The following is a 25,349-nucleotide window of genomic DNA, read 5'->3' as shown; positions in this document are numbered from 1 at the left end:
CCTTTGCACCGCCTCTCTTAAGAAGAGCTACCTTTTATTCTTATTCTCAGGACGAAGGTAAGTGCTCAGTTAGCATATCTATTAAATGTCGGCTGTATTTCCAGCTCTCCGAGCGCGCTGAGAGCGCGCTGCCGCAGCTGGCCAGCCGGTCCGCTAGGCAGGAGGAGAGGGGAAGACTGGCCAAGCGGCCAGCGGGTCCACACACCTCCGGGGCTGGCCCAGCTTCTCCCAGGATTTAGCACTGCTGGGTTAGGGCTGAACAGTCTCTGCCAGAGCAAAGGGCCTGAGTGACCGCGGCCACCAGAGCGCTCCTTCTAACTCATTTATTTACAAGCAAGCACAAAATCATTACCCACAGGAAAGAACCAATGCTCCAAAATTAACGCTTGCAATCACCGGAAACTCTGTTCTGAGTTCCAGACACTGGTCTGTTACCCTTCCAATATTCATCCCTTCCCTAATATGTCTCGGTTTAACAATCTTTCCAGAGCCCAGCATCCCCGGGACGTTTTAATTAGGTAATTCATTAGTGAGTCAATACAGACATTTATATATTCTTTTAGCTCGAGTGGTTAAGTACTAATTTCGAAATGATTATAAAACACAGGAATAGGCAACGCATAGTAATTTTAATTTATATGCAAATCAATTGGTTCATCTTAATTCCTTAAAAAAAAAAAAAAAAAAAAAAAACCAAAAACAATTATTGTATTGTAGCATCGGGGGTATGGATCAAAGCGCCCGAATGGACAATTCCGAAACCGGACCTGGACTGGGGAGGGAAATTCTAAAACCGCCAACAAATCAATAACGTTTGAGGCAGTTAAACATCTCTAGCCATTGGTATTTACATACTCGCTTGTTGTCAGATAAGGAGCTGGGGAAATTGCTTGCCTGGGTTGAGATCATAATCCAAAGTGAAGAAAGTAAATGATAGCACGCACCCCGTCAGGGCGGGCTCTAAAATAATACTGTACCTTTCCCAAATCCTGACTCTTGGGTGAGAGTGAGTTGGCGGAGGTCATCCTAAATTTGTCCTCGGTTTTGCCCGCTTTGCTCACAAAATTGTCTGTCCTCCCTATGCTTTGATTTTTGTTCTAACAGTTGTCACCCGTCTGAAAATACTAGAGGGAGGGGTATAATTCAGAATCTCACTAAAAATTCTACGAATCCATTTAGCCAACACCGCTCTTCTTATGCTGATTTGGGGGTGGGGGGGGAGGGGACGCATATGTTTAATTCCCTGTGTCCTCCCACCATTAAATTAGATGACCAAAAAAGACAGAAAAAACGGCTGTGAGAAATTATGTAGTGCGTTGGCTTACTGGAAGGTTATTACCTTTAGATATAGTTTAAATGTTTGGAAAAGTAAAAAGGGGGTATTGTTCCGGAGGACAACAAAAAATTGAGATATTCTAGAACAGTGACTCTCACTGGGGATCACCGGGAGATCCACCGGAGTTGTTTACGTAAAAGTGTAACATCCTTGAAATTCACAGATACATAAGGTCAGTGTCTCCCCACCCCCGGCTCCCGGCCCAGGCGATCTGGCCCTTAAGGAGCTGGTACCTTTGATGCTACAATCTTGTTTACATCTGCCGGGCAGGGAATTGCTTGCTTTGCTCGGACGCTCCCTCCACCCCCTTCTAATTTGAAGTAATCGGAATCTAAATACAATCGCCACGGCCCACTCTTTCATTTCTGCTCTGACGAGGGAAAAACCTGAAATCCGTGTCTTAAATCAGCTCGGTGGTTTGTAGCCCCCCAGCACCCTGCCTCTCCGCTGCATGCCTAATGTATTCCCTAGTGGTTCTGAGCATTAATTAGTTGTTTAATAGGAGTATGACTAAAAATGTAAAAGAAGGATTAGGAGCGTGAAACGTATGTCCAGCTCCTTCCGCACACTCGAGGAGGGAATGAGAATCATTCTGTATCTTCTATTTCTCCAGGAGCCATTAGCATTTCCCACCAGCTGCTCACTTCAGCTGCACTGGCGCTGGGCGAGGCGAAGACCCAAAAGCTCAGCGCGATGTCTGAGGCGGCCGGGACTGGGGTTAACCAGCCTCTGGCGGACGAGACTCCAGACAGAAGGAGGGGGGTGGGGAGGGGAACGTGAGCTTCCCGGAGCCCCTTCATCCCAGCCCGGGTTTGCAAACCTCCGAATCTTGAAAGGGGGTGGGCGGTTGCACGCGCTTATCTGCGCGTCTCTCCAGCGCTGCCCCTTTCTCTTTTCTTCGTCTCTCTGCAAGTCTCTGAATCTTCCCGTCTCTGATTTTCTCACTCTTTTCCCACTTTTCCATGAGATTCCTCATCTTCGCCACCAGATGAAGGGAGGTCGTTCTGCTAGAAGCGTCTCCTAATCTCTATAAAATGAAAAGGAAAAATGGGGAGGACATTAACCCATTACTCAGGGGAGTGGGGAGACAGCAGAAATCATTGATGGATACAGATGAAAATGTCTTTCTCAGACCACCTTCTCTGGTTTTCAGTGACTTTAGATTTCGGTTGTGGAACTTGTTGAAAGAATTTGATTTTCTTGATTCAGCAAGAGTTCAAAAACCAGAAATAAAAATTCTCAGGAACAGAGGGGAAATAAAGATAAAAACAGCACGTGAGCTGTTCCTCCTCTCTTCTCTCCCTTTAAGTAAAACGGTCTTGACTCTCCAACGGGTAGAGAGAGAAAGTTTGAGTTTTCATGGATGTTATGGAGAGGTTAGAGATGGCTTTAAAATGTAGATCTCTCAGTCAGTTTTCTTCGTGGCTGAAGAGGCTAGCCCTTTCCATAAAATGAGTCCATCTGTCGACTGTTAGCTATTTCAAAGTGAAGGGATTTAGCACTCAAAACAAATTGAGCAAGTTTGTTTGCCTGTTTTTACTGCTAACTCAAATGAATTCAAAACACGGAGTAATTCAAGAAAACACGTAACACGTTCTAGACAGCCCCCAAATGCAGGGAAAGCCCAGCACCTATAGGGTGACCTGGGTTATTTTAAACGCCAAGCTTTTTAAAGATGTATGTATTTCACACATGCTCTCCCAACAAGTCATTTATTTCCCTAGAACTGAGAGAATTGGTATCCTGATTGAGGAAGAGCAATACAACTTTTAGAAGGAACTTTATTCTCTATTGAGGACAAAAGGGGAGGGCTTTTTCATGGCGCGCCTGGGCGAATTTTGTTCCTATGCAGAAATTAATATTGATGGGAAAACCAAACCGGAACCTATGACTGCTTTCCGACGCTTTCCAAAAACATACATTAACAGGACGCCCTTGAAATTGAAAACAAACTTTGTCTAGTATGCCTGGCAGAAGCCTTCACACCTGGTCTTCCAGACGAATCATATTTATAGTCCTTACACCCAAAGGCAGGACGAAGCAAAAACACCCTGCTGGCTACCGAAATACACGCCTTGCTCCAGTCAAGAAATCGGAAAATCAGGGCTTAGAAGTAAGACACACTTTCCGAGTGAAAATGACTCCTCTAACTTCACGTGTTCTTCGATTTTTAAGAGCAAATGTGAATTTGAGAGTAGCTTCCCCTCCCACCCCCACCACCATGCCTTGCAATTTAATACCATGCTCGCCAGAAACCTTAACCTCGTCATTTTAAAAAATGAGATATCCGTGACCCGGGGTGAACTTGTTGAGTGTAGGTACAGCAGAGGAAATTCTAGACTCTATGAACGCCCGAACCTCGTCCAGAGCAATCCTTTCGTGTACACTGGTCAGTGCGCGACCGTGCCCACCTGCGCGCGGACAGCGGGTGCAGCGTGCTTGGTCCACCCGCCTTGACCTCGGGCGTGGTGTCCCGGCCGGCGGTGCTGGGCCAAGTCTCTGGGCCTTCCCCGGCTGACTAGTCTCGGTTGTCGCCTTCCCAGCCCTCTTCCCCACCATCCCCCCTCCCCGCTGGCCCCACTTTTCCAGATTACTCCTCAGTCATCCTCTCTCACCCCCACTCCGCCTACTTTCTCTCCAGCCTCCAGTGCGTCCCTCACATCACCACCACCCCCACTCCGCAATCTCTCGTTTCTGTGAACTCGTCTCTCAACCCTGCAGGCCTGAAAGAAGGTCACATACAGGCACTCTCGTACTCACACCCTACATGCCTCGCCCCAAACAAAACCCATGCACACAGTCCTTTGTTCCATTTCTTGGGCCACTTTCCCTGGCCCTTCCTCTTTCTCCGTCCTGGTTTGCTCCCCAAGAGTACGTTTCTGTCTCCCGGACGCTCCGGTCTCCTCCCCACCCCCACCCCCACCCCCACCCCCACCCCACCTCTGATTTATTAGAGCTCCCGGTTCGGCGCAGATTCCTAGTTCTGCTCCATCCCACCCTCCCCTCCTATCCTCCCATCCACAGTGGGAGTGCTTGCGCCTGCTGCTCTTCTGCTCCAGTCTCAGCGCCCTGCCCGGTCCCCTAAACCCTCTTTCGCTCTCCGGGCTCTTCCTCCGGCCCCCGAGTCTCCGGCCTGCCGGCCTCACCTCCCTGCCCTGCCTCGCTTCTCGTCGCCCCTGCTCGCTCCCCCCGCGCTCGCCCGAACGCTGTGCTCGCTCCTTGAACGCCCGCCGCGCAGCCGGGCTCGGCCGCCCGCCCGCCCGCCACTGTGCAGTGGAGTTTGGTGGAATCTCTGCTGACGTCACGTCACTCCCCACACGGAGACCGAGCTGAGGGAAGAGAGAGGGATGAGAGCGAGGGAGGGGAGAGAGAGTGCGAGACCGAGCGAGAAAGCTGGAGAGGAGCAGAAAGAAACTGCCAGTGACGGCTAGGTTCCGGCGGCCGCCGCGCACCCGTGGACTCCCTCGGAACTTGGCACCCTCGGGAGCCCCGCAGTCCTCTCGGGCTTGGCTTTCCGGCGCTTGCGGTGCAGCCTGCGCCTCGGATCGCTGGAAGTCTCCCCGGGAAGCGGTGGGACGCGGAGACAGCAGCTCTCTCCCGGTAGCCGGTAAGTGGAGGCCGTCTCTTTCCGCAGGGATGTGAGATAATGCGAGTTTGGAAATTTGTTCCACTTTGGAGAATCTTCACCGTAGGTGATTTGTGGTTCTTGGGGCTGCCTTCCCCCCCCCCCCCCCGCCCCGAAGTAACTCAGTTGGCAAACAGACCTCGCAAAGCCCTGTTCCTCTCGTCCCCAGTCGCAGACACTAACAATCTATGGGGTTGCTGAAGTCGAGTGGGAAGCGAGACCACGGCTGGCATTTAAAACGAGGTATCTTCCCTTAAATCTCGGTGCCAACACTGCAGGGACAAATCCTCAGGCTGAGGATTAGCATTCTCAAGATAAAGGGCAGGGTACAAAGTTTCAGCTACTGGAAGATTAGCCCCTTTCCCATTGTTACCAATTGGAAAAAAGATTCCATCTTAACTGGCAGTTAGTGACCTCTCAGGCCCAAGCGAATTACCTGGGAACCAGGCCTGGATGCCAAGCTTACACAATTACTTCGGATTATAAATCCTTTAAATTGATCACCAGTCAACTCCAATCTTGCACTTCAGGAGATACATTTTAAATGGGTAGAGAGGAGAGGACTATTTTCCAACTGTCGAGTAAGAAAAAAATTATGATTCTAAATCTGAGAAATATGGTTCTCTTTTCATTCCAATTCAATGACTTTACTTTCCTAAATAATTCAGAAATCAAGCCACCATAGGGCAGTGTGATTTTTACTCCTTTTTGTGTGTGTATTATGTCTTAGTAAAGTAAACTAAATGAAAAAAAAAAAACTTTTACTATTCTGAATTAAAATAACACAGGCATTCATATATTCTAAAATATTTTTATGAAAACTAATCTGACTTACAGAGATTTCCTTGCAGTTCTTAGGCCATTAGTAAGAATTAAAGGTGGTTTTAATATAAGTTTGGAAGAAATTTATCTAAAATTCAAATACCAATTATGTCAAGGAAACAAAGCACCGGCACAGAATAGATGAGGATTTTTACTAGTGTAACATAAAATAAGCGTACAAGGTTTTAATAATCAAACAGTCCCTAAAATGTGAATAGCTACTTCATTTATGGAATGTTTTACTTTACCTCAGCAAAACTACACTTAAATTATTCAGGTGCTTTGTTCCTCAAGTTGAGCATATTGTCTTCAAGTGTTCCTAAAGCATCAATATTAATTGGTTTAAAAGAAGGCTTAAACTGGTAAAATACAGAATTGTGTTAAGCAGTATTTTAATTTCCTTAAACGATTACCCACTGCAAATTAATTTAGTGGCTAATCTCCTTAATTTAGTTCATTTAAAACATATGTTCTTGTGCTGTTTATTTTTAAACTTTCCACTAAAGATTTTGTTACGGGGTAACGGAAAATGGAAAGGGGGGGAATGTAAAAGAATTTGGAATTATTAGAACTGTATTTTTTTCCTGCGATTTCCTCTTATGGCAATCATCAGAAATTACTTTTAAGAAAATTGTTTTATTTCTCAGGTTTTTACTGCCTGCTTTGGCCAGTGTGGTTCAGTATGCTTCATTAACTATGTGGTGCTTTTTAGCATACTCACAATAGAAAAGTCAAATTAGGCAAAACAAGATTGCCTGGCATATACGTTCAAACCAGGACTTGAACTTTTGGGGTGAGAACAACTTCCCATCAAGAAAAGTTGCGCATCTTAATTTGTGAGATTAGTGGTGGAGGCTGGCCCCTAAATCCTGCAGCCAAATTTGCCTAGTAAGACTTGTCTTGCTTGACAGGGCAAGTTTAAGGATCAGCAGGCAGGAATTGGAGGTTATTTTTAAAAACTATCTCCCTCAGTTATTTAGATTCAGTTCATCCAGTAGGCCTGGTAATTATATGAAGAAAAAAAAATGCAGGTCTCACGGCTCATTTTGACTGCAAAATAAATCCCCAAGTCACAAGGACACTTAGGAGTGAGCTAAGGAACACGCCTTGACCTTCTTTTCAATCCTTAGAGCAGAGTTCTTGATTTGTTTTGTATTGCTTTGTTTGGCCTTCAGCACTGAAGCTTGGGAGTGGGGGGGGGGGGAGAATGTGTAATAATTGGCTGACTTTAATATTGAGCGACCCCATCTTTTTCTTTTGTATATTTCATTTCTTAAAAAAATGAAAACTATTTGCAGTTACCATCTGCAATGCTTCGCCTACCCGCTAATAATGCAGCCAGTTCAGATGTTTAAAAAAAAAAAAAAAAAAAAAAAAAGATTATCGAATTGATGGTGACATGCAAATTTCCCCCGAAATTATCATAAGTAAACATTTGAAGTCTGGACTAATAAAATCCCATCTGTGTTACTTCATATCGAGTTAGTAGAAAGCTGTGATAATGAATTTTGTAATATCTCACGAACAGACATCTCAATCAGGGACTAATCCTGTGATTTTACTGCAGAATCACTAAATCTGGAGCCGCCAAACTGCTACTTCTGGGTCCCCGGGCCTGCAAGGATCGGCAGAGCCCCCGCCCACGTCCCAGCTAGCGGGTGGGGGGGAAACCCCTGGACACCCACGCCGCGGCGCCGGGCAGCCCCTCCTCTAAGCGGCGACCTTGGCCAGAGGCTCCCGGGGCTCGGCTTGTTCCAGCAGAGGCCAAGGATCGGGGAAACACTACCCAGACTAGAGCCAGACCCACAGCTCCCTGCCCCGCCTCTGCTCTTGCGCCAAAGGGGCAACGCCCGCTCCTCCCCTCTACCCTGGACCACAGAGAAGTGGGCCCTCCCGCCGCCGGCATACCCTGGTTAGCGTGGAGAGAGGCAGGCACCGAGATCCAAAGGGCCTGGGGAGCCCGAGACCTTCTTTCTTTCCTTCTGTCTTTAAAGCTGCCGCGGCTCTTCTACCCACCCGGACAGAGCCTCTCGCCACCCACCTCTCCCGGTTTGCCTGTGGCGGAAAAAGGGGGCGCGCGTTAAACGCTTGGCTCGCTGCGTTGTGGTTGGAATTTTGAAAAAGATTTGGTTTGCCGGGGTTGAATCGGGGCAGCCGTTCTCTGAGAGTTATTTCTACGTTCTCGCTGGGTAGAAAACCCTCCGGACTTTTGCCCCGTTCTCTTCTGTCTCACTCAGTCCACTTCGTTTCCCTCCTCTGCGATCTTAAATCTTAGTTTAGGGTAAATAAATGGCCGGGTGAGTATCTCCAGGGAAAAGTGTGGCTAAATATGGAAAAGTGGCTCCTGATGGATGAGAGGCCCGAAGCCAGCTCGCTCCTGGAGTACCCTAGGCCAAGAGCTTTGAGAGTCCCGTTCATTTCAGAATTACAGAAAATCGAGGAAAACCGCTGTCTAGGGCAGGTACAAGTTGAGTCTGATAGTCTACAAATGTTTACTTAGCGTCTACTGACCGAAAGTCCTGTGCTGAATGGTGGTCTTCCACACAACCTCTTACACAGAAAAGTCCTCTCCACTCACCCCCAAATTCTGTAGCTGCTAAGGTTGCCCCCGTGTTCAGACGGGCTCTTAACTCCTGACATAAACACCTTGAGAGTAGTTCCACAGCCTAAGTCCCCCAGGACATGATGGATTTATCCGTCGAGAGCCCCTGCGCCCATTCACCGCAACTCTGGAGGGAGATCACCCTCTTGGTAAACATTCAGTTGTTCTGGACCAGGGGCTAGGGTGGGGATGAGGCTGAGAAGCACGCCCGAAACCCAACCCAGAGTAGGCACTTAAGAGCGAGTTTGCAGTTGTCCGCCCTACAGGTAGCGTCCACTGAACCCTGCACGCTCGGAGACCCCGCTGCTTCTCACGACCCTCCTTCTCTTTTATTTTGCAGACAACGGGGAATGGAGACCAACTGCCGCAAACTAGTGTCGGCGTGTGTGCAATTAGGTAAGAACGCGCTTCTTCTGCCGGGGTCACTCGACGGGACACCGCACCATGCGAGGGCGGCAGGAGGGCACCGGTCCCTTGGCGAGGCGGCGGCGAGGGGCTCTTCCCAGAGAGACCAGCCGGGGCGGAAAGGGAATCAGAACCGGGACACCGGCAGCCTCTCCCGGGGGTAGGAACTGGGGGGTATGGATAGGGAGGGAGCCGCTCACCGCGTCCCGATGCCCGGGGCCTACTCCTCCCTCTGAGGGAGCCGCTGGCAGCCTGGGAGGCGCGGAAAGAATGTGCCGCCCTGCTCCGGGTTGCCAGAGGGTCCGGGAGACGCGAGTGACCTCCGCCCTTTCCTCTAACTGGGTCTTTGCTCTTTGTCCCTCTTTCTCTTCTTCGTCCTGCCTCCTACCCCCACCCCCAACACCCTCGCTTCTTTCCACCGCGGTCCGGGGCGTCTCTCTACCCGCTTGTGGGGCGGGCGCGCGCGGCCCAGGCGTGCAGCCGGCGGCCGTTGAATGCCTCTTCTCCAAAGACTCCGAAATCAAAAAGGTCGAGTTCACAGACTCTCCCGAGAGCCGGAAAGAGGCGGCCAGCAGCAAGCTCTTCCCGCGGCAGCATCCCGGCGCCACTGGTAAGGCCGGGAGCGAAGCGCAGGCCGCGCGCAGGTCACCCGCCTCTGGGCCTCTGGGCTTCGGGTACAGCGCACCGAGGCTAGGCCGCCAGACAGGCGCGCCTGCCCCTTGACTTAGACACTTGGTCCCTGTGTGGGACGGGAAGCAGCCGTCCCAGGGACGTTAATTCCTTTCCCCAAAATTATACTGCACTCCTGAGACCCAACACCTCTCCCTCTTGCTCTTTTTCGCTCTCTCCCTGTGGCCTCATCTCCTACGCACACCCCAACCTACCTCTGCGCCGCTAGCTGGCGTGGAAAAGTAGTCCAACAGCGACCTCTGTCGCCCGCCATGTCCCACTGCGTGTAGCACCACCAAGGGTGCTCTCCGCCCCGGCCTCTCTCAGCCTTGCCCCGCCCAGGCTTGTGCGCGCGGGGTTTGCCGCGGAGGGCATGCACCAGAGGCTTGCGTAGGGCGAAGATTCGCCTGGCCGGGAGTTGGAGGAGCTGACTAGAGCCCCGCAGAGCCTGAGGGCAGCGACTGTGCGCCGCAGCCAAGGGTGTAATGAAGTGTGCGCCCCTGTCGACGCGAACCTACCTGTTGTGCAGGTTGCAAGGCCTCGGGTTTTGGTGGTGTCGTTGCTTGATTAGCTGGTTTCACTGTGGACGAGTCAAGGGGCCCTGCTGCTCAAAGGCTTGTGTAAAAGCCAGAATGTCTCCAACTCACTGCACAGGCCTTTGCTAAACGGAAACTTGCCCTTTAGGTGTGTGTGTGTGCGCGCGCGCGTGTGTGCAAGCTTTCCCTTGGAATACATGAAAAATTCAAATTTAACAACTGTTCTATTCTCCGGGTTTTCCAGGCTACTGTAATAACAAGTGCCTAGCCTTAGGAAGTTGTTGACCTTTGATAGTGTGAGGAGATAAAGCCCCCCCACAGCCCTCGGCCCCTAACCCCCTCTTTCCGGATTAAAGTGTAAGGATACAAATGTAATGCGTGCCGGAGGGGGGCGAATTGGGACGCCCCGCCAAATAAACAAACCGTGTTGCTAAGAAGAAAACAAAGGCCCTGCATTCGTGCTTCCCGGTAAACCTGAGAAAATTATCATTTGCATAAGTAAAACTTCTAAAATGGTCGGGAGCGAAGCAGCCTGGCACTGCACACTATCGCGAGTCCTCCCGCTGGGCTAGTTAAACGCTCACTTGTCCGGGATTAACCCCATGGGGTTAAATGGGGCCGTGCAGAGATAACGTCGGGTGATTTCTGTCATTAAGATTGTGTTAAATTCTTCCTCTGTTTGATAATCGGTCGTAAAAAATAAATTATTAGACCGGAGTATGTTTGGGGTATGGTTAAAAATCAAGAACAGCGATGACTCCTGGAGAAATGTTTCGTGCGGGTTCCCGTCTGGCCAGACTAGGGGAGCTCCCCAATCTCGCTTCGCGCGGGGCGGGCTGACAATCGCCCAGCGGAAGCTGACGTTTCCCGATGCGTTGGGAGCTGGAGAGCTGCCTAACGTCTCTTATCCCCACCCCAACCCAGGGCTCCTAGACCTCAGGAATGGTTTCTGAGGACAGGTGGTCTCCATGGGAGCCCGTCCGAGGGGAAGCTAGAGATGGGATGGGAGCCTCTTAACGTGGGCAAGAAGCCGTGGTCAGCCGGGGAGTCCTTTCTGTTCCTGTCACAGTTGCCACTGGGCATCCACTTTTGATAATTAGTAGATAAATAAAGAACTAGAAATAATGAAGGACTGTTTCCTTACCCATTAACTTTCAGGTCCGGATTATTCTAGTGCACTGATCCTCCACATTGGCAACAATCTGTTTTCTACCTTTTGGACAGAAGAGGAAAATTGCTGCCTAAACATGTTTAATACCATTAATTAAGGAGAGGCATGCGATAGGGAGAAATGCTGAAAATCTTGATTTTATTGGCTTTTAGGGATGTAATAGACAAAAAAAAATGTCACACATGAGTAAGCAAAACTACAGTGCCTCCAAGGAAGGTTGCCAGAGTCCCCTTTACTAAATATAAGTAAATTTAATTTATGTCATATGCAAACCTCTGGCCACAGCCTGCTTTGGAAAGAAAGATTTTTCTCCCTTTTTTGATAGCTTTTTTTTTCTTTCAGAAAGAAAAAAAATGTTTACAATGGCATGTCTTTTTTCAAAAGGGGCCATGGTACTTTATTATTGGCACTACCCTCTCCTCAACCCCTCCAAAACACCGTGTCTTCGTTAAAGACTGAAAACAGTCCCCAAGTAGACAAGGTTAACCTCTGGAAGGCTGGGACTCTTGCGTTCCTTTCCAAGCGAATCTTTGTCCCCTTGATACCCATTGGGCTGGCCCACGGCCTGGCTCAAACCCTGAAGCAGGTGGAGTAGGAGGTCGGCTGGAGACCCCTAAATCCAGGGGTTTGAGAGAGTGTAGAAAAAGGACTGGCTAGGCATCCAAGTGGAGGCGGGAAGAGTTGGCAAGTTTAGCTGTAACCCAGAAAGAAGGCTCAGAGGTCTGCTGAGAACGTCCCCCTAGAACAGAGATCCTTGACTTCCTTGCTTTGAGTGTCCCCCCAAAAAAGCCTGCTTGCTGAATTCAGAAAGCGCTCTTGACCTTCAGGAAGGCGGGTGGGGGGAACGATCCTCCCTTGTCTGTAACCCTTAAAGTTTCGGGGCGGTGGCTCTGGATTCCGGGCTGAAATCGGACAGAGCTGCCGCCCCGCGGTCGGGGTGCCTAGCTTCGGTGACCAGACTTGGGCGGGTACCTTCTCCAGAGACGCCATTAATTTTTAAGTAGCCTTGGCTAAATGGGTGAGCTGAAAGAGTCTCACCAAGGTCTCTGGCGTGTGCCGACGTCCTTCCCTTGGGAGGGGGACCCCAAGGCCCCTTGGGGCGCCCCCAGCCAAGACACACTCTCTCAGTGGCAGCTTGGCCCCAGTCTTCTTCAGAGAACCCGGGGTAACCCCCCGCCGCCTTGGCGGCAGCAAACCCTTCATTCATTCAATCAGCAAATGTTTGCCGAGCACATACTACGTGGATTCCTAATGTACCCCCTGAAAGCAAATAAGCCGGTTTCCCTTCACCGTTATGAAGCAGCTTTAATGTTAACAAGGAACTAGCTAGAGCAGGTTCAGACCATCTCTTGCAAAACGCGATGTGGTGGTACCTGCGTCTGTGCTTGGGGCCTGAGCGTTGTTAGAAAGAAAGGGGATGCTTAGAAGGGTAGAGGGCCATTGGTGAGGCCCGGGGTAAGGGACAGGGGCTTGCAGAACGGGCAGGAGGTCCGAGGAAGAAGCCAGGAGAGAGGGGAACAGGGTTAAGGAGAGGGATTTCCATTTTCTTTTCTACCACCCCTGCCTCCCCACCCCATCCTACTCCACCCGCCACCGAGTCTAGCTTATTGTCAGCAGCTGCCTCTGCCTTTTGTGGGTTTTTTTCCCCGTCAGGGGAAATTGTACCAGTTGTGCAATAGGTAGTCACTCCCTGTGGATCCCCGCCCGCAGAGGTAGTCTTTTTACAGGTCATGTTCCTTGCTACTGACACCAAGTGCGCTCAAAGTTTCATAAGGCTGGTTGGGTTGTTATTCCAAACCGCCTGCTGTTAATATATGCAGCAGTTGTTAGAGCGACTCGGAGGGAAAAGGAAATGTATAACAAAAGCTTATTCGTGAGCAGGAATATACTAATGGAACAATCTGATGTCTTCTTAATCCTATGTAAAAAGCTTTGTCGTCTTCCTAATATTGACTGAATGGGTAATTAATGGCTCTTCATCTAGGCGAATACCCTGTAATCCAAAGATAGGCAAAAGACAACAAGCCCAAGGTAGAAGACAAAAGGCCCAACTGTGGCCGCCACCCCCCTCCCCCACCAGGGACTCCAAATAGCAAAGTTTCTTTTCTGGAGAAAAGGGCAGAAGTGGGAGAATACAGGTACCTTTCCTAGGCTGGGCTTAACCACTGAATCTGGTCACCCAGCTCAGTTCTCCACTACTCCATTTGCCCCCACCAGTCCTCTCTGCATTTCTTCTCAGTTCCTCTAGGAAGTCACCCTCGTTTGGATCCTGACCAGAACCTTTTCTTCCCCAAAGCCCCCATCTTTCATTTGGGGAAGTGATTGATAACAGAGGACCAATACACAAGGTCCTCAAAAGGCTCAGGCAGAGGATTGAGCTCCTTCTGATCCAGGTGGAGACTCCTTTCTTTTACAACCTAAGGCAGAGTCTGTGCAGACTTAGATAGTTGAGAGGGGTGGGAAGAAATTAATGGAAGGAGAATGAGCAGCAGAATTGGGTATATGTGTTAAATAGTGATCAGGAGCAGTGGAGTCGACTTCCTTGTGAGGATCTGACATGAAGAGTACCCAAAATTCTTCCACCATGTTTTTAACAGGATGGCATTTTAATTTAAACCTTTAGAAGTAATATATTACTTGGGTTACTACGATGAGGTGGGTTCCTTTTTTTTTTTTTTTTGTCAGCTGACAGCTTTTAAAATATTATTTCGCTAGGGAAATAAAAGCTTCATCTCAGATTATAGGTGGGTATTTTTGGATTTATGTGATTTATGGTCACCATGACAACTAATGCTGAATGTTAGCTACCAGCATGTCTGGGAGAGGGAAGACAGAAAGAAGGGAGAGCAAGAGAAATAGAAAAGGGAAACAGACATGAGCTAGAGAGGAGAAATAGAGAAAAGAGAAAAAGGCGAGTTTTAATCCAATTTTTAAAAGTGACTTTAGTTAGTACCTTTCCAGTTCTCTCTGGACCTGGATATTAGTGTCTATCTCATTTTCATCCTCCCCCCCCCCATTGCTAAGACATATTTATACCACTCTACTTTTACTAGTTTTCTGGGATTAAACGTTCTCGGAATAAACCTGTTGTGTTAACAAACTAACGTGAAAAGGCATTGTAGCACGTGAGTTTAATGATTTCAGCAGCATCCCCCACCAGTCCTGACTCTGCTAATCCCCGATTTTCTCTTCACCTGCCAGTGTGGGGGTGCCTCTCCCACCCCGACACTGAGCACCCCCAGCTAGTTACTCCGAAGCTCAAGTGTGAGACTAAAATATGGGTGCCGTTGGCAGACACCCAGAGAATGTAGGTGCTGCTCAGTACGTGCACAGACTTTGATTCAGAAAACAATCTGCCCCTTTTTACAAACCAGCACTTTTTAAATCCATTTAGAGAATGGGGTAGGAGGGGATCAACCACAGTAACGTTTAAATGTCTGGGTGCTTCCGCTACGTGCCTGGAGCACGGGGTACAGCGAAGGGGGCCTTTCCAGATTGGTTTGTGTGCGGAGAAAAGGCAGGCAGAAGAAGAAGGAGGGGAGGAAGGGCCACTTCTTGAGCGGGGTGCAAGGTCTCCATCTGACCTCTGCGCCTTATACCACACGCGCACGCACACACACTCACGCCTGTCACGTGGCTCTGAGCTGAGTCTGGGCCGCCTCGGCCTTGAACTGGCCTGGGCCAGAGCAAGACTCCCACCCCTCTAAGGCCTGACAGCCAGCGCAGGGAGACATCTAACGAGCGATCTTACAGGTGAGCTTTGAAGACAGATTCCACCCCACCCCCCCAAAAAAGTTGTGGATTGCTTGGTTGGATTGAAGTCCATACTTGGACCCCGCATCCCAGACTTTGGAAGCATAACCCAACCAATCTCCTCGCGAAGGCCAGAGGGGCTTTGTGCAACTAACACTAAAGAGTGTGAAATTAAATAAGACCTTAAGACTGGTAATCGGTGGCAAATACCAGCAGCTCAAAACACGCCTGACCCCGTGTCACACATTTCCCTCCTCAAGGGTCTGGCTTTGCAAGAATAAGCAAAGAAAACCCAACTGAGACAATTCTTGAATGTCTTCGGACTTGAAAACCTAAACCTGCACTGGGCTTCCCTTCCCCCCACCCCTGCCCTCCGTTGGGGCCTTGCAGCACCTCCAGCTTCCCTGAACTGACCATCCTGATATTTCTCTGGATTGGAAATTTCTGTGATGGAGGCTGAAGTCATAGTGATTTCTAGAACCAGTTAAAGAAGACTGTGCAGAGGTGGGGGGTGCAGAGGTAGTGCTCAACCTGCAAAATACATAGGATTGCTTTCAACCCCTTCCTTATCTATACTACCAATATCTGTGCACCCACAATATTAAGTGGATTAAGTTTTTGTAGACTAAGTCTCCTAAATTGCCGACCATCATCACCACTGTTTTCATTGAAAAGTGTTTGTTTGTTTGTTTGGGGTTTTTTTTTGTTTGTTTGTTTCTTTTGTTTTTTGGGTTTGTTTTTTGTTTGTTTTTTTTGGGGGGGGGGTTCCCATTACTCACTTGCTTTTCTCCATCTAGACTTTTCATGTTGGTGTGCTCCCACCATCCATGGAACTGGGTCTGAGAAGGGGGTCAGCCGATCTCACCATGTGTGAAGTGATTAGGAGATTAGGAGAGAGTTAAACTCTGGTTGGAAAAATGCAAAGAAATGCCTTACTGGCTCAGTTGAGTTGGGGGGGAGGTATATATTTCATATGTGCATTATCTAGATAGATGGTAGATAGATACATAGACATGGTTATGTTATGTTTTTTTTTTTTATTTACTTTAACCAGATATCTCCAGATAATTGTCTTTATTCTCCACTTGACTTTGCAGTGGATAGGTACAGTTTAAGATTCCTCATCTTTTTAGGCTTTTAGGCTGCCTGAAGATCACCAGCATTTCCAACCTCTACTACCCTTTAGCACTATGTTGAGCTGTCACTCGCCCTGGGGTTTTTCAGCCGCTTTGGAAGCTGGTTTGGAGACTAGGTCTTCCCGTTTGTGTACCTGCCCTGATGAGAGTTGTTAGTCAACAGAGCCACCGAGTTTAAATCAAAATTCTGTGGGTTTAATGAGAGATGAGCTTAGAAATCTATATGTTTCTGTGGAGCTCCTCAGCTCTCCTGAGTAAGGAGTTGTGAGAAACACCCAAAGCCTCCACCAAAAATTGCCTCTCCGGGGTTTGAATCTCAAAGAAACTAATACCAAGAAAGAAAGTATACTCACTATAGTTTATCATTTGTTCATATGATGGAATCTCTTCATGAAATTAAGCTTTATGGGGGTGTTATTTTGGGGACTGGAGCTATACTGAGGTTTAAAAAAAGAAACTGGAATATGATTAGTAAACACATTGGGCAGAAAAGAGCTGAATTCATATTGACTTAGTTATAGGTCATCGGCTGGCAGTGCAATGGGAGGAAATATTTACTTTACACATACACTTTATGATCTTGGGGGAATTAGAGGAAATTCAATAAGAAAACGGCTAGAAACATTTAAAACCCTTATTTAAAAGACTTAAGCAAATTAGAGTCTTATCAGATTAAAAACCACTACAAATGTAAGAGCATTGTCTTCGGTGAAACGCTGTGGGGTCTGAGGAGATTCTCCGCCAAATCTCAGGGATAAAATGCGTCATTTAAGCACCAGATAATGAGCAGAATGTAAATTAATTTAACCTTCTTTACCAACAGGCTGCTGGTGTAATATGTATAATTTAGTGATAAGATTGCAGGACCTAATATAGCTGGATGTATGAGCCTCAGCTAATGCAGACTTGTCACATGAGGATGTGTTCTGCTCTGAGCAGGTGTATGTATGCTTGGAATGGGGTGAACTGGAATAAAAGGTTAAAACTAGAAATGCTGCTTTAAAGCTTACTATAAAGAAAATTTCTCCTTTCAGCTAAATTTTTCTTAAAGTGGGATGATACTTCTGGGTAGAAACTGAAGAACAAATGTCATTTGCTTCTTTGGATAGCTCTCAAGCATGTTTAAAATGGGGGAGGAATTGCAGATAGGGTTTGGCAGAGAGAGCCCGGCAAAGTAGAGACACATAGGTTACAAACATAATTTGCAGTCTGCCTCATCCACTCTGCCCCAGACTGAGTAAGTTTCCCAATCTTGTGAACAAGGAGAACAAGGACAAGGAGGGAGTTTTCTGAAGATACCTCATACTGATGTTACAAATCATTGACTGTAATGTCAAACAAATACACATTCAGGGATGATAACACTAACTCCACAATAAAGCAATCACCAATGCAGAAACCCAGAAGAGATTAGTCTCTGCTCTCCCCATGACCTAAGTAAGCAAAGGACAAAAGGACTTTCAAAAGTTATTTTGAATGATACGTTTGTATTTCTTTAATTCCTTTGGAAATTAATTTTTTTTTTTTGAAATAGTGTTGTAAAGAGTTGTATGTCCCCAAGGTGTTTCTTTTTTCTTTTTTAAAAAATAAATAAATAAAGCTTTGGTTTTTCTGAGCTGAGTGTTCTCCTAGCTTTTGCCCTTCGCCCCCATTCTACTGCCTCTGCCTGCTTGGACTTTAAAGATTCAGCAGCCTTGAGTTCTCTAGGAAAAGAAAATGACTTAAAAAAATATCCTTGAAAGTGGTTATTTGGCAACATTCTTAATTGTATGGAAATTCATTAAAGCACATTTTATATATAATTAGCTCAAGGTTGTTGATTCTGCAGGCTTTATGGATTTGAATCTGATTGATAATAAAGTAAACAAGAGAGTCGAATTTAAAGCGGGCTCTCTCTAGGGTTAGGACAAGCTTAATACAGTGTACAAGGAATTTGAAAGATCTTGGATATGTGTCTTAATCAACGCTAAGTAGAATGGATAAGCTTTCAGCATTTTGAAAATGCTGGGTTAGGGTTTCTATTCTATTGTGTATTTTCTGTCTGGGGTCTAATAAGCATTACAGAGAACGTGATCTGAGGCGACTTTTTATTCTTGTATAAATCCAGAGTGAACCGCCAAACAGTTGTTCGTTTAAAGTCAAGGTAATTTTCTTTTGACGGGTCCATTTGCTTCTCGATTTCTAATTTATTAGCCGGCCTTCTCAGGGCTTTGTCTTCTTTGCAATTAAAATAAAGCTTCTTCAGATTAGCGCAGCATTCACTTGACAGGCTGTTTGGAAAATTTAAGATCGGAGAGGTGATGTGTTGCTGTTTTTCAATTTTTTCTGGTTTTAAGTAGCATACCCCCTTTCCACACAAGGGGGATAAAAAGGCATCTCTCGATTGGAAATGGATGTAGTGAGATACAAAAAGGAAGGGGTGCGAGCCATGTTGATCCTTGTACCTTTCAGCTCTGGACCTTTCCGCTCCTTTCTCCCGAGCCTCTTACTCCTAGCCTCATCTCTCCGCCTCCCCGCCTGAACTAAAAGCAAGATCTTCTTCGGCTGGGCCGGAGCAGAATTCCCGGGAGCCGGCCGGTGTAGACTTGGTGGGCACAGTGAGGTATTAGCCCAGCCCCGCACAGCTGATAGGTGCAGACAGGGCTGTCCCTCCGCCGGGGCTCGGGGCCTTCTGATTGGTGCGGAGCCACGTCACTCCCGCTGGGCGAAGGGTCTGGGAGGAGGCGGAGGCGGGGAGCGTTGGGAGGGCCGCGGCAAAGTGACGTCTGGGCACCAGGAAGCCCGCCTCTGGTTTTAAGATGTTAGGCCAACAGGGAAGCTCGGAGCCGCAGAGCTGGTCCGTCGCTCGCCTGGGTACTGGGAGCTGAGCTGCTGCGAGGCCGCGCTCGAGCTCGACGGCCCGAGGGGGGTGTGCGTGTGCGTGCCACGGAGGGTGCGCCCAGAGGCCCGCGTCGCTGCCGCAGCCGCTGCCGCCGCTGCGGGGGATCTAATATCAGCTACCTGTCCCTGTCACTCTTGACACTTTGCTGTCAGGGCTGCCGCGCGGAGGGCGGGCAGAGCGCGATCGCCGTTAGCTTTCCTTATTGGAGGGGTACGTGGGGGAGGGAGGGAGGGAAGAAAGGGGTCTTTGCCCACTCTTGTTTCGCTTTGGAGCTTGGAAGCCTGCTATCCAAAGACGCTCCGAGCTGCGCCCGCCTACTTACATCCCCATGTCTCCGTTTGCCCGCTGACTTTCCGCCGCCGGACCCTAAGGCTTGAGCCTTCCGAAGGAGACGGGGGCCGCTCGGTTCAAAAAGACTCAGCAGGGATTGTGCTCCCTGGCTTTGCCCGCGGCGGCCACAGCGCGGAAACTCTGCGCGTGTAGTGCCAAGCGGAGCAGGCGGCGGCGGCCACGGGGCTACGGCCGGGCGGCAGCCCAGGACTTGTAGGGCGGCGCGCTCCTTCGTCCATGAACTGCATGAAAGGCCCGCTGCACTTGGAGCACAGAGCAGTAGGGACCAAGCTGTTGGCCGCCTCCTCGTCTTCCTCCTGTCACCATCCCCAGCCGCTGGCCATGGCTTCGGTACTGGCTCCCGGTCAGACCCGCTCCCTGGACTCTTCCAAGCACAGGCTGGAGGTGCACACCATCTCTGACACCTCCAGCCCCGAGGCCGCAGGTAAGGCGCCGCGCGGCCCCGCGGACACCGGGGTCCAGCCGCCCCTCGCCGCTGGGCTCTTCCCGCCCGCAAGGAAGTCGACCCCTCCAGGGGGAGGCGTAGTGGGAGTGGTCGTTTAGTTTGCCTCCCGCAGAACTTCCGGAGCCGGGATTCTTTTGGCCCCGAGTTTCTTTCGCCCTACCTCGACCGCCCCGCCGGGGTGGGGCGAACTGCGCGAGCCATTCCCTGCCCTATTCCTATCCTGGCCTCCCTATGTTTGTTTTCTGGGTCACAAAAATCCCAGCATCTCCATTCGAAGACGTTCAGAAGCCACCACCCCTGACTCCCCAACCCAGAGTCTGTTCTCTCCGCTTTCCGCTCCCGAAAAGCTCCGCTTGTTAGAAAAGTATTTCTGAAACGATGCCGCAGAAGAGGCGGTATTTCTAAAGGGTAGAGGAACTTGGGTGGGTCACCGAATCCCAAAGTCTACCTTTACTAGTCTCCTGAAACCGCATGGAGATCTGTGGGGGTCTGAAAAATGCGCGCGTGTAGGTGTCCGGAAAAAATTTGGTGTGTCTGCGCAGAAGAGTATAAATATACTTGAAAGAGGCTGTAAAAATGAATGTGCCTTCACAGTGAGATAAACATGTAAATAAAACGTGCGGCGCTGGGGGAGGGGAGGAGATGGGGCGCTCACACCCACACTCACGTCTGCACGCCCCACAGTCGCAGCGCTCGCCGCGGCCCGGAGAGGCCGCTCGCACACTCCTCCCCTGCCTGGCAGCCCATCGCTTCCGCGGCCTCTGCAGCCCGGTCCATTTGGAGTTCACGGGTAGCAGGTGGGACTTGCTGACGGGAACCTCTCTGTGTTTCGTTTTCAGAAAAAGATAAGAGCCAGCAGGGAAAGAATGAGGACGTGGGCCCCGAAGACCCGTCCAAGAAGAAGCGGCAACGGCGCCAGCGCACTCACTTCACCAGCCAGCAGCTGCAGGAACTGGAGGCCACTTTCCAGAGGAACCGCTACCCGGACATGTCCACGCGCGAAGAGATCGCCGTGTGGACCAACCTTACGGAAGCCCGAGTCCGGGTAGGACCCCTCACGGAGCCTGGGAAGGCTAGGGAGGAAGGCATTGTAGAAATGCGGGCCACTTAGAACCGGAGGGAGTGTGGAAGGCAGTCTCCCGAAAGGCACGGTGTGCCTTTGCACAGGCAGAAGGCCTCTCCGCAGCCCCAGTCGCGAGGTTACAGCTCCCCCTTACAGACCAGCGGTTGCAGGCCCGGCGCAGGCTCCGCGAGCGGCACCCGCTCACTGCCCCACTACCCTGAGTCCTTTCGGAACTGGGCCGCGTGGCATTCCCCTGCATAGGGCATTGTGTTCCCGGCTTGCGGTCGCCGGAAGAGTGCTAATAAAATCCCTCCCAGGCCAGGAGCCGAGAACAGGCTCCAACCTGTGCGCCTTTTACAAGGAAACCCACCGGAGACAAGCAAGGCTTGGCCCTCCTAGGGAAACTTTCTCCCCCCAGGCTCGCCCGGCCCTTTCTCTCTACTCGGCTCATCCTCCTTACACAGTCTTTTCGGTTTTCGGCCATTCAGGTTTCTCCCACACCCTATCCCTTAGTTTTGTGATACACGGAAGCATTTTGACACACAACTACTATCCTGCTAGTCCTCTTAGAAAGAAAAAAGAAGAAAGACTTTTTGGTTTGGTTTATTTATCTTTCTCAGGAGATTGTTATTCACACCCTTCTTCCCAATGATAATAGTTTTATTTTTTAAAGGTGGGGGGGGGCTTACCTTTGTAGCAAATCTGTACTTTATGGATTGGGAAAAGTGAAGTTAAATAAATTACCCGGTAGCAACATCCTGGTTTATGCTGGTCAGTGGAAAACTCCAAATGTGTTAGGATTCTGGAAGCAGAAACACCCATAGCAAGATCCAGAGGCTTTGCTGTTAAAAACAAAAACAAAACAATTCTGGATAGAAAAATAGAGCCTCCAGTTAAAGCAGAGATGAAAGAACAATAAGATGGCAATAATGATGAAAAGAATAAAGACCAAAATGCATTCCCAAAGCAGAGGGAAGGAAGGTACTCTCTGGGTTGCATTTGTGTAGGGTATGAGGCTTTGCTGGTGGATAAGAGCCGGGATGAAGTTGGAGATGGTTTTAGTTTAACTGCACAGAGCTAGAGCTCTGACTCTGGCCGCGTGGTTTTGAGCAAGGTCAGGCTTTGATTAGCCCTCCCGTGCATCAGGGGAACGGGCCTTGCACGTACTCTTCTTGCCTGAGCAAAGTTTACACGGCCTAGGGTAGAAATTAAAACTAATTAAAATAAAAACACAATCAGTGGGTTCTCTGGAATCCTTCTGAAAAGACCTCTCCCACCCCTCCAGCTTTCCAGGAGTCTCTCCCAAGTCCCCCGCCTCTACCACGCTGGGCTGTCGCTCCTTCTGGCTGCCTCCTTCCAGGCCCGCTGTGTGTCCAGCCAAGTGGGAGTGAAGCGTGCTTTTTTATAGCAGTCGGGTGCAAAGAGGAAGGAGGATAAAAAGGAAATCGAGAATGAAAGGGAAAAGGGGGGGAAAAGAGCGGATTAGGCGTCTGGGCCCGGCTGAGATGTGTAATGTGAAACATCACCGATGTCAGCTCTGAAATCTGGGGCCAGGCCTCGCTCCAATACACAAAAGCCGCAGTCTGCGGCGACGGGCGGGTCCGATGTGGATTGAGAGAAGGGTTGCGTCGGGGCCACCGGACGCCGGGTGGGGGCTGACGGGCCAGGCGACGGCTTGCAAAGCCAAGCAAACCCGCTGGGCCCGGCGGGAGCAGTGCTGGCAGCCGGGGCCTATACTGGAGAGGGTGGAGGATGAGTAGGAGCGGAGGAAGGGAGGGGGAGGTTGCAGAGTGACCCATTCTGGGTTCCCAGAGATTTACAAGCCAAGCTTTTGGAGTTTAGGAGACTGAAGGCCTTTTGCTTTTTAATTCGCTATTTTGCTAGGCGAGGATAGGGGTCGCGGCCTGGCGCCAGTTGTGAGAACGAGTTCTGTGGTGTGGGGGCTGCAGGGAAGGTCTGAGACTGGAGGGAGGAGCTGTGCAAGAGAGCGCGGGCCTCTGGTGCCCTCTTAGCCACTAGTCCTGTGCCTGTGTCTGTGGCATAGCCACTGTGTCTGTGGCTTTGGAATGGAAGCAAGTTTGCAAGGTGGCAGGGTAAGAGTTAGGCAGAAAACCTGCTGCCCCGCGTTTATTTTACAGTAAGTGAGTTTGGATCCTGAGGAGGGCCTGGGTTAGTGAACAAGCCGTCCACAGGCTGCCAGGCGTTGGACTGGGGTTTGTGGCGCAGTTCAGAGCCTGGGCCTCAGCCGGCCAGGCCTCCCTCGCTTTAGACGCGGTTCAGGCAGCTCCCGCCCGCGGGGCGGTGGGGGTTGGGGGAAATTATGGTGTGTGTGTGTGTGTGTGTGTGTGTGTGTGTGTGCGCGCGCGCGCAGGCGCGCACTGGACATGGGTGGCCTCTGGTGCTTTCTGTGATCAAGGTTTTACTAATCCGATCTGTGGCATCTGTTTGCTCCTTTGCCGTCCACCCCCAGGTTTGGTTCAAGAATCGCCGGGCCAAATGGAGAAAGCGGGAGCGCAACCAGCAGGCTGAGCTGTGCAAGAATGGCTTTGGGCCGCAATTCAACGGGCTTATGCAGCCCTATGACGACATGTACCCGGGCTATTCCTACAACAACTGGGCCGCCAAGGGTCTCACGTCAGCCTCCCTGTCCACCAAGAGCTTCCCTTTCTTCAACTCTATGAACGTCAACCCTCTGTCGTCGCAGAGCATGTTCTCCCCGCCCAATTCCATCTCCTCCATGAGCATGTCGTCCAGCATGGTGCCCTCAGCCGTGACCGGCGTTCCGGGCTCCAGCCTCAACAGCCTGAATAACTTGAACAACCTGAGCAGCCCGTCGCTGAATTCCGCGGTGCCGACGCCCGCCTGTCCTTACGCGCCGCCGACTCCTCCGTACGTTTACAGGGACACGTGTAACTCGAGCCTGGCCAGCCTGAGACTGAAAGCGAAGCAGCACTCCAGCTTCGGCTACGCCAGCGTGCAGAACCCGGCGTCCAACCTGAGTGCTTGCCAGTACGCCGTGGACAGGCCAGTGTGAGCCCCAACCACAGCACCGGGATCCTAGGACCGTGCCGGATGGGGCAATGCTGCCCTTGAAAGACTGGGAATTACGCTAGAAGGTCGTGGGCACTAAAGAAAAGGAGAGAAAGAGAAGATATAAAGAGAAAAGGAAACCACTGAATTAAAGAGAGCTCCTTTGATTTCAAAGGAATTTCTTCAGTGTCTGACATCTTTCACTAAAAGTATTTCCAACAGTTGCAAGGACATACACAAATGTTTGACTGGATATGACATTTTAACATTACTATAAGCTTGTTATTTTTTAAGTTTAGCATTGTTAACATTAAAATGACTGAAAGGATGTATATATATCGAAATGTCAAATTAATTTTATAAAAAGCAGTTGTTAGTACTCTCACAACAGTGTTTTTAAAGGTTAGGCTTTAAAATAAAGCATGTTATACAGAAGCGATTAGGATTTTTCGCTTGTGAGCAAAGGAATGTATATACTAAATGCCACACTGTATGTTTCTAACATATTATTATTATAAAAATGTGTGAATATCAGTTTTAGAATAGTTTCTCTGGTGGATGCAATGATGTTTCTGAAACTGCTATGTACAACCTACCCTGTGTATAACATTTCGTACAATATTATTGTTTTACTTTTCAGCAAATATGAAAAAAATGTGTTTTATTTCATGGGAGTAAAATATACTACGTACAAATTGGTCTGGATTCTTTCTGCCCTCCTCTGTCACCTGGCCAGGGTCTCTCAGTCGTTGCTTCCTAAACAAACCAGTTTTCCTCTGCCCGCCTAGTTAAACACACAAGGCAGCAGGCCTTATTTAAATTTGGTAGAAATAAATTATAGTCATTCATCAAAAATGAAAAAGAAAAAAGAAAAGCCACTCCCAGGGGGGAAAAAAAAAAAGCCTGTAAAGTCTGGTCTTGTCTCCCAGATTTTTCTTTGGCTTAAACCCAGAGGATTCCATTATTGCTAGGAAATAATATAAGAGAGAAAGAAGAAAGGAGAAAGAAATTTAGAAAGTATGCCAGCTTTCAATGACTCTCAAATTTGGTGGGGGTGGGAGGGCGGTTCTACACATCCGGTAAATTGTTCTGGAGAAGCATGTGTGTATGTATACATGTACAGTTTATATACATTCCTCTCAAGAGGAATACATCTATAATAAGTTTACAAGGAAACACCTCCAGTTCAAAATATTTAGGCCTCCACGTTTATCTTTCAGGCTTAAGTAGAGAGATTCTTCATGTTATATTGCATTCTATTTCCAAATCCTTAGGAGACATTAAAAGAAACAAAGACCATTTCTAATAACTACAGCCCCTTAGTTTCCCGAAGAGCCCAGGGGGTGAGAGGTGAGAGTGGAGTTTCCTGAATCTTGTCGAGCAATATGTAGTTGAGGCAAAGGTCATGCTCCCCGTGTTTTGTTTTAAATAATATTGACCCATTAATTCTAAACCTGCTTGTTCCTGAAATTATACAGGATTATAGTTTGCAAACTGCGGGACAATGAAGCAAATCAAGATGAA

At 49.1% G+C, this 25,349-nt stretch overlaps 1 protein-coding gene and 1 long non-coding RNA gene across 7 annotated transcripts; one reads left to right on the top strand and one right to left on the bottom strand.

Moving 5' to 3' along the window:
• Positions 1–610: 610 nt before the first annotated feature.
• On the bottom strand, positions 611–3,838 carry LOC144616150 (uncharacterized). Its single transcript, XR_013555180.2, has 2 exons — positions 3,748–3,838; positions 611–2,363 (listed from the first exon to the last, which is right to left on the bottom strand). It is a non-coding gene; the product is annotated as an uncharacterized LOC144616150 (long non-coding RNA).
• An 860-nt stretch (positions 3,839–4,698) lies between these two features.
• PITX2 (paired like homeodomain 2) lies at positions 4,699–24,523 on the top strand. 6 transcript variants are annotated; one of them, XM_060654425.3, is made up of 5 exons: positions 4,858–4,943; positions 8,726–8,781; positions 9,263–9,400; positions 20,572–20,777; positions 23,266–24,523. In XM_060654425.3, the coding sequence occupies exons 2-5, from the start codon at positions 8,736–8,738 to the stop codon at positions 23,827–23,829; spliced, it is 954 nt and encodes a 317-aa protein (XP_060510408.1). In that variant the 5' UTR covers positions 4,858–4,943; positions 8,726–8,735; the 3' UTR covers positions 23,830–24,523. The 6 variants fall into 6 exon arrangements, with proteins under 6 accessions (XP_060510412.1, XP_060510408.1, XP_060510407.1 ...); XM_060654424.3 differs by lacking the exon at positions 4,858–4,943 and adding an exon at positions 7,693–8,080; XM_060654426.3 differs by lacking the exon at positions 4,858–4,943 and adding an exon at positions 8,144–8,534.
• The last annotated feature ends 826 nt before the right edge of the window (positions 24,524–25,349 follow it).

The sequence above is a fragment of the Panthera onca genome, chromosome B1 (genome assembly GCF_046562875.1).
Source record: "Panthera onca isolate mPanOnc1 chromosome B1, mPanOnc1 haplotype 2, whole genome shotgun sequence".
NCBI classification, from domain to species: domain Eukaryota; kingdom Metazoa; phylum Chordata; class Mammalia; order Carnivora; family Felidae; genus Panthera; species Panthera onca.
Note: the sequence above shows the minus strand (reverse complement) of the source record. Positions and strands in the feature narration are given on the sequence as shown.

Excerpts from the sequence above, each read along its gene's own strand:
- PITX2 (XM_060654423.3), top strand. The coding sequence starts at position 19,504 with ATGAACTGCATGAAAGGCCCGCTGCACTTGGAGCACAGAGCAGTAGGG. Across the intron at positions 19,712-20,571 it reads CTCCAGCCCCGAGGCCGCAG|AAAAAGATAAGAGCCAGCAG; the intron begins GTAAGGCGCCGC and ends TTTCGTTTTCAG. Across the intron at positions 20,778-23,265 it reads TTACGGAAGCCCGAGTCCGG|GTTTGGTTCAAGAATCGCCG; the intron begins GTAGGACCCCTC and ends GTCCACCCCCAG.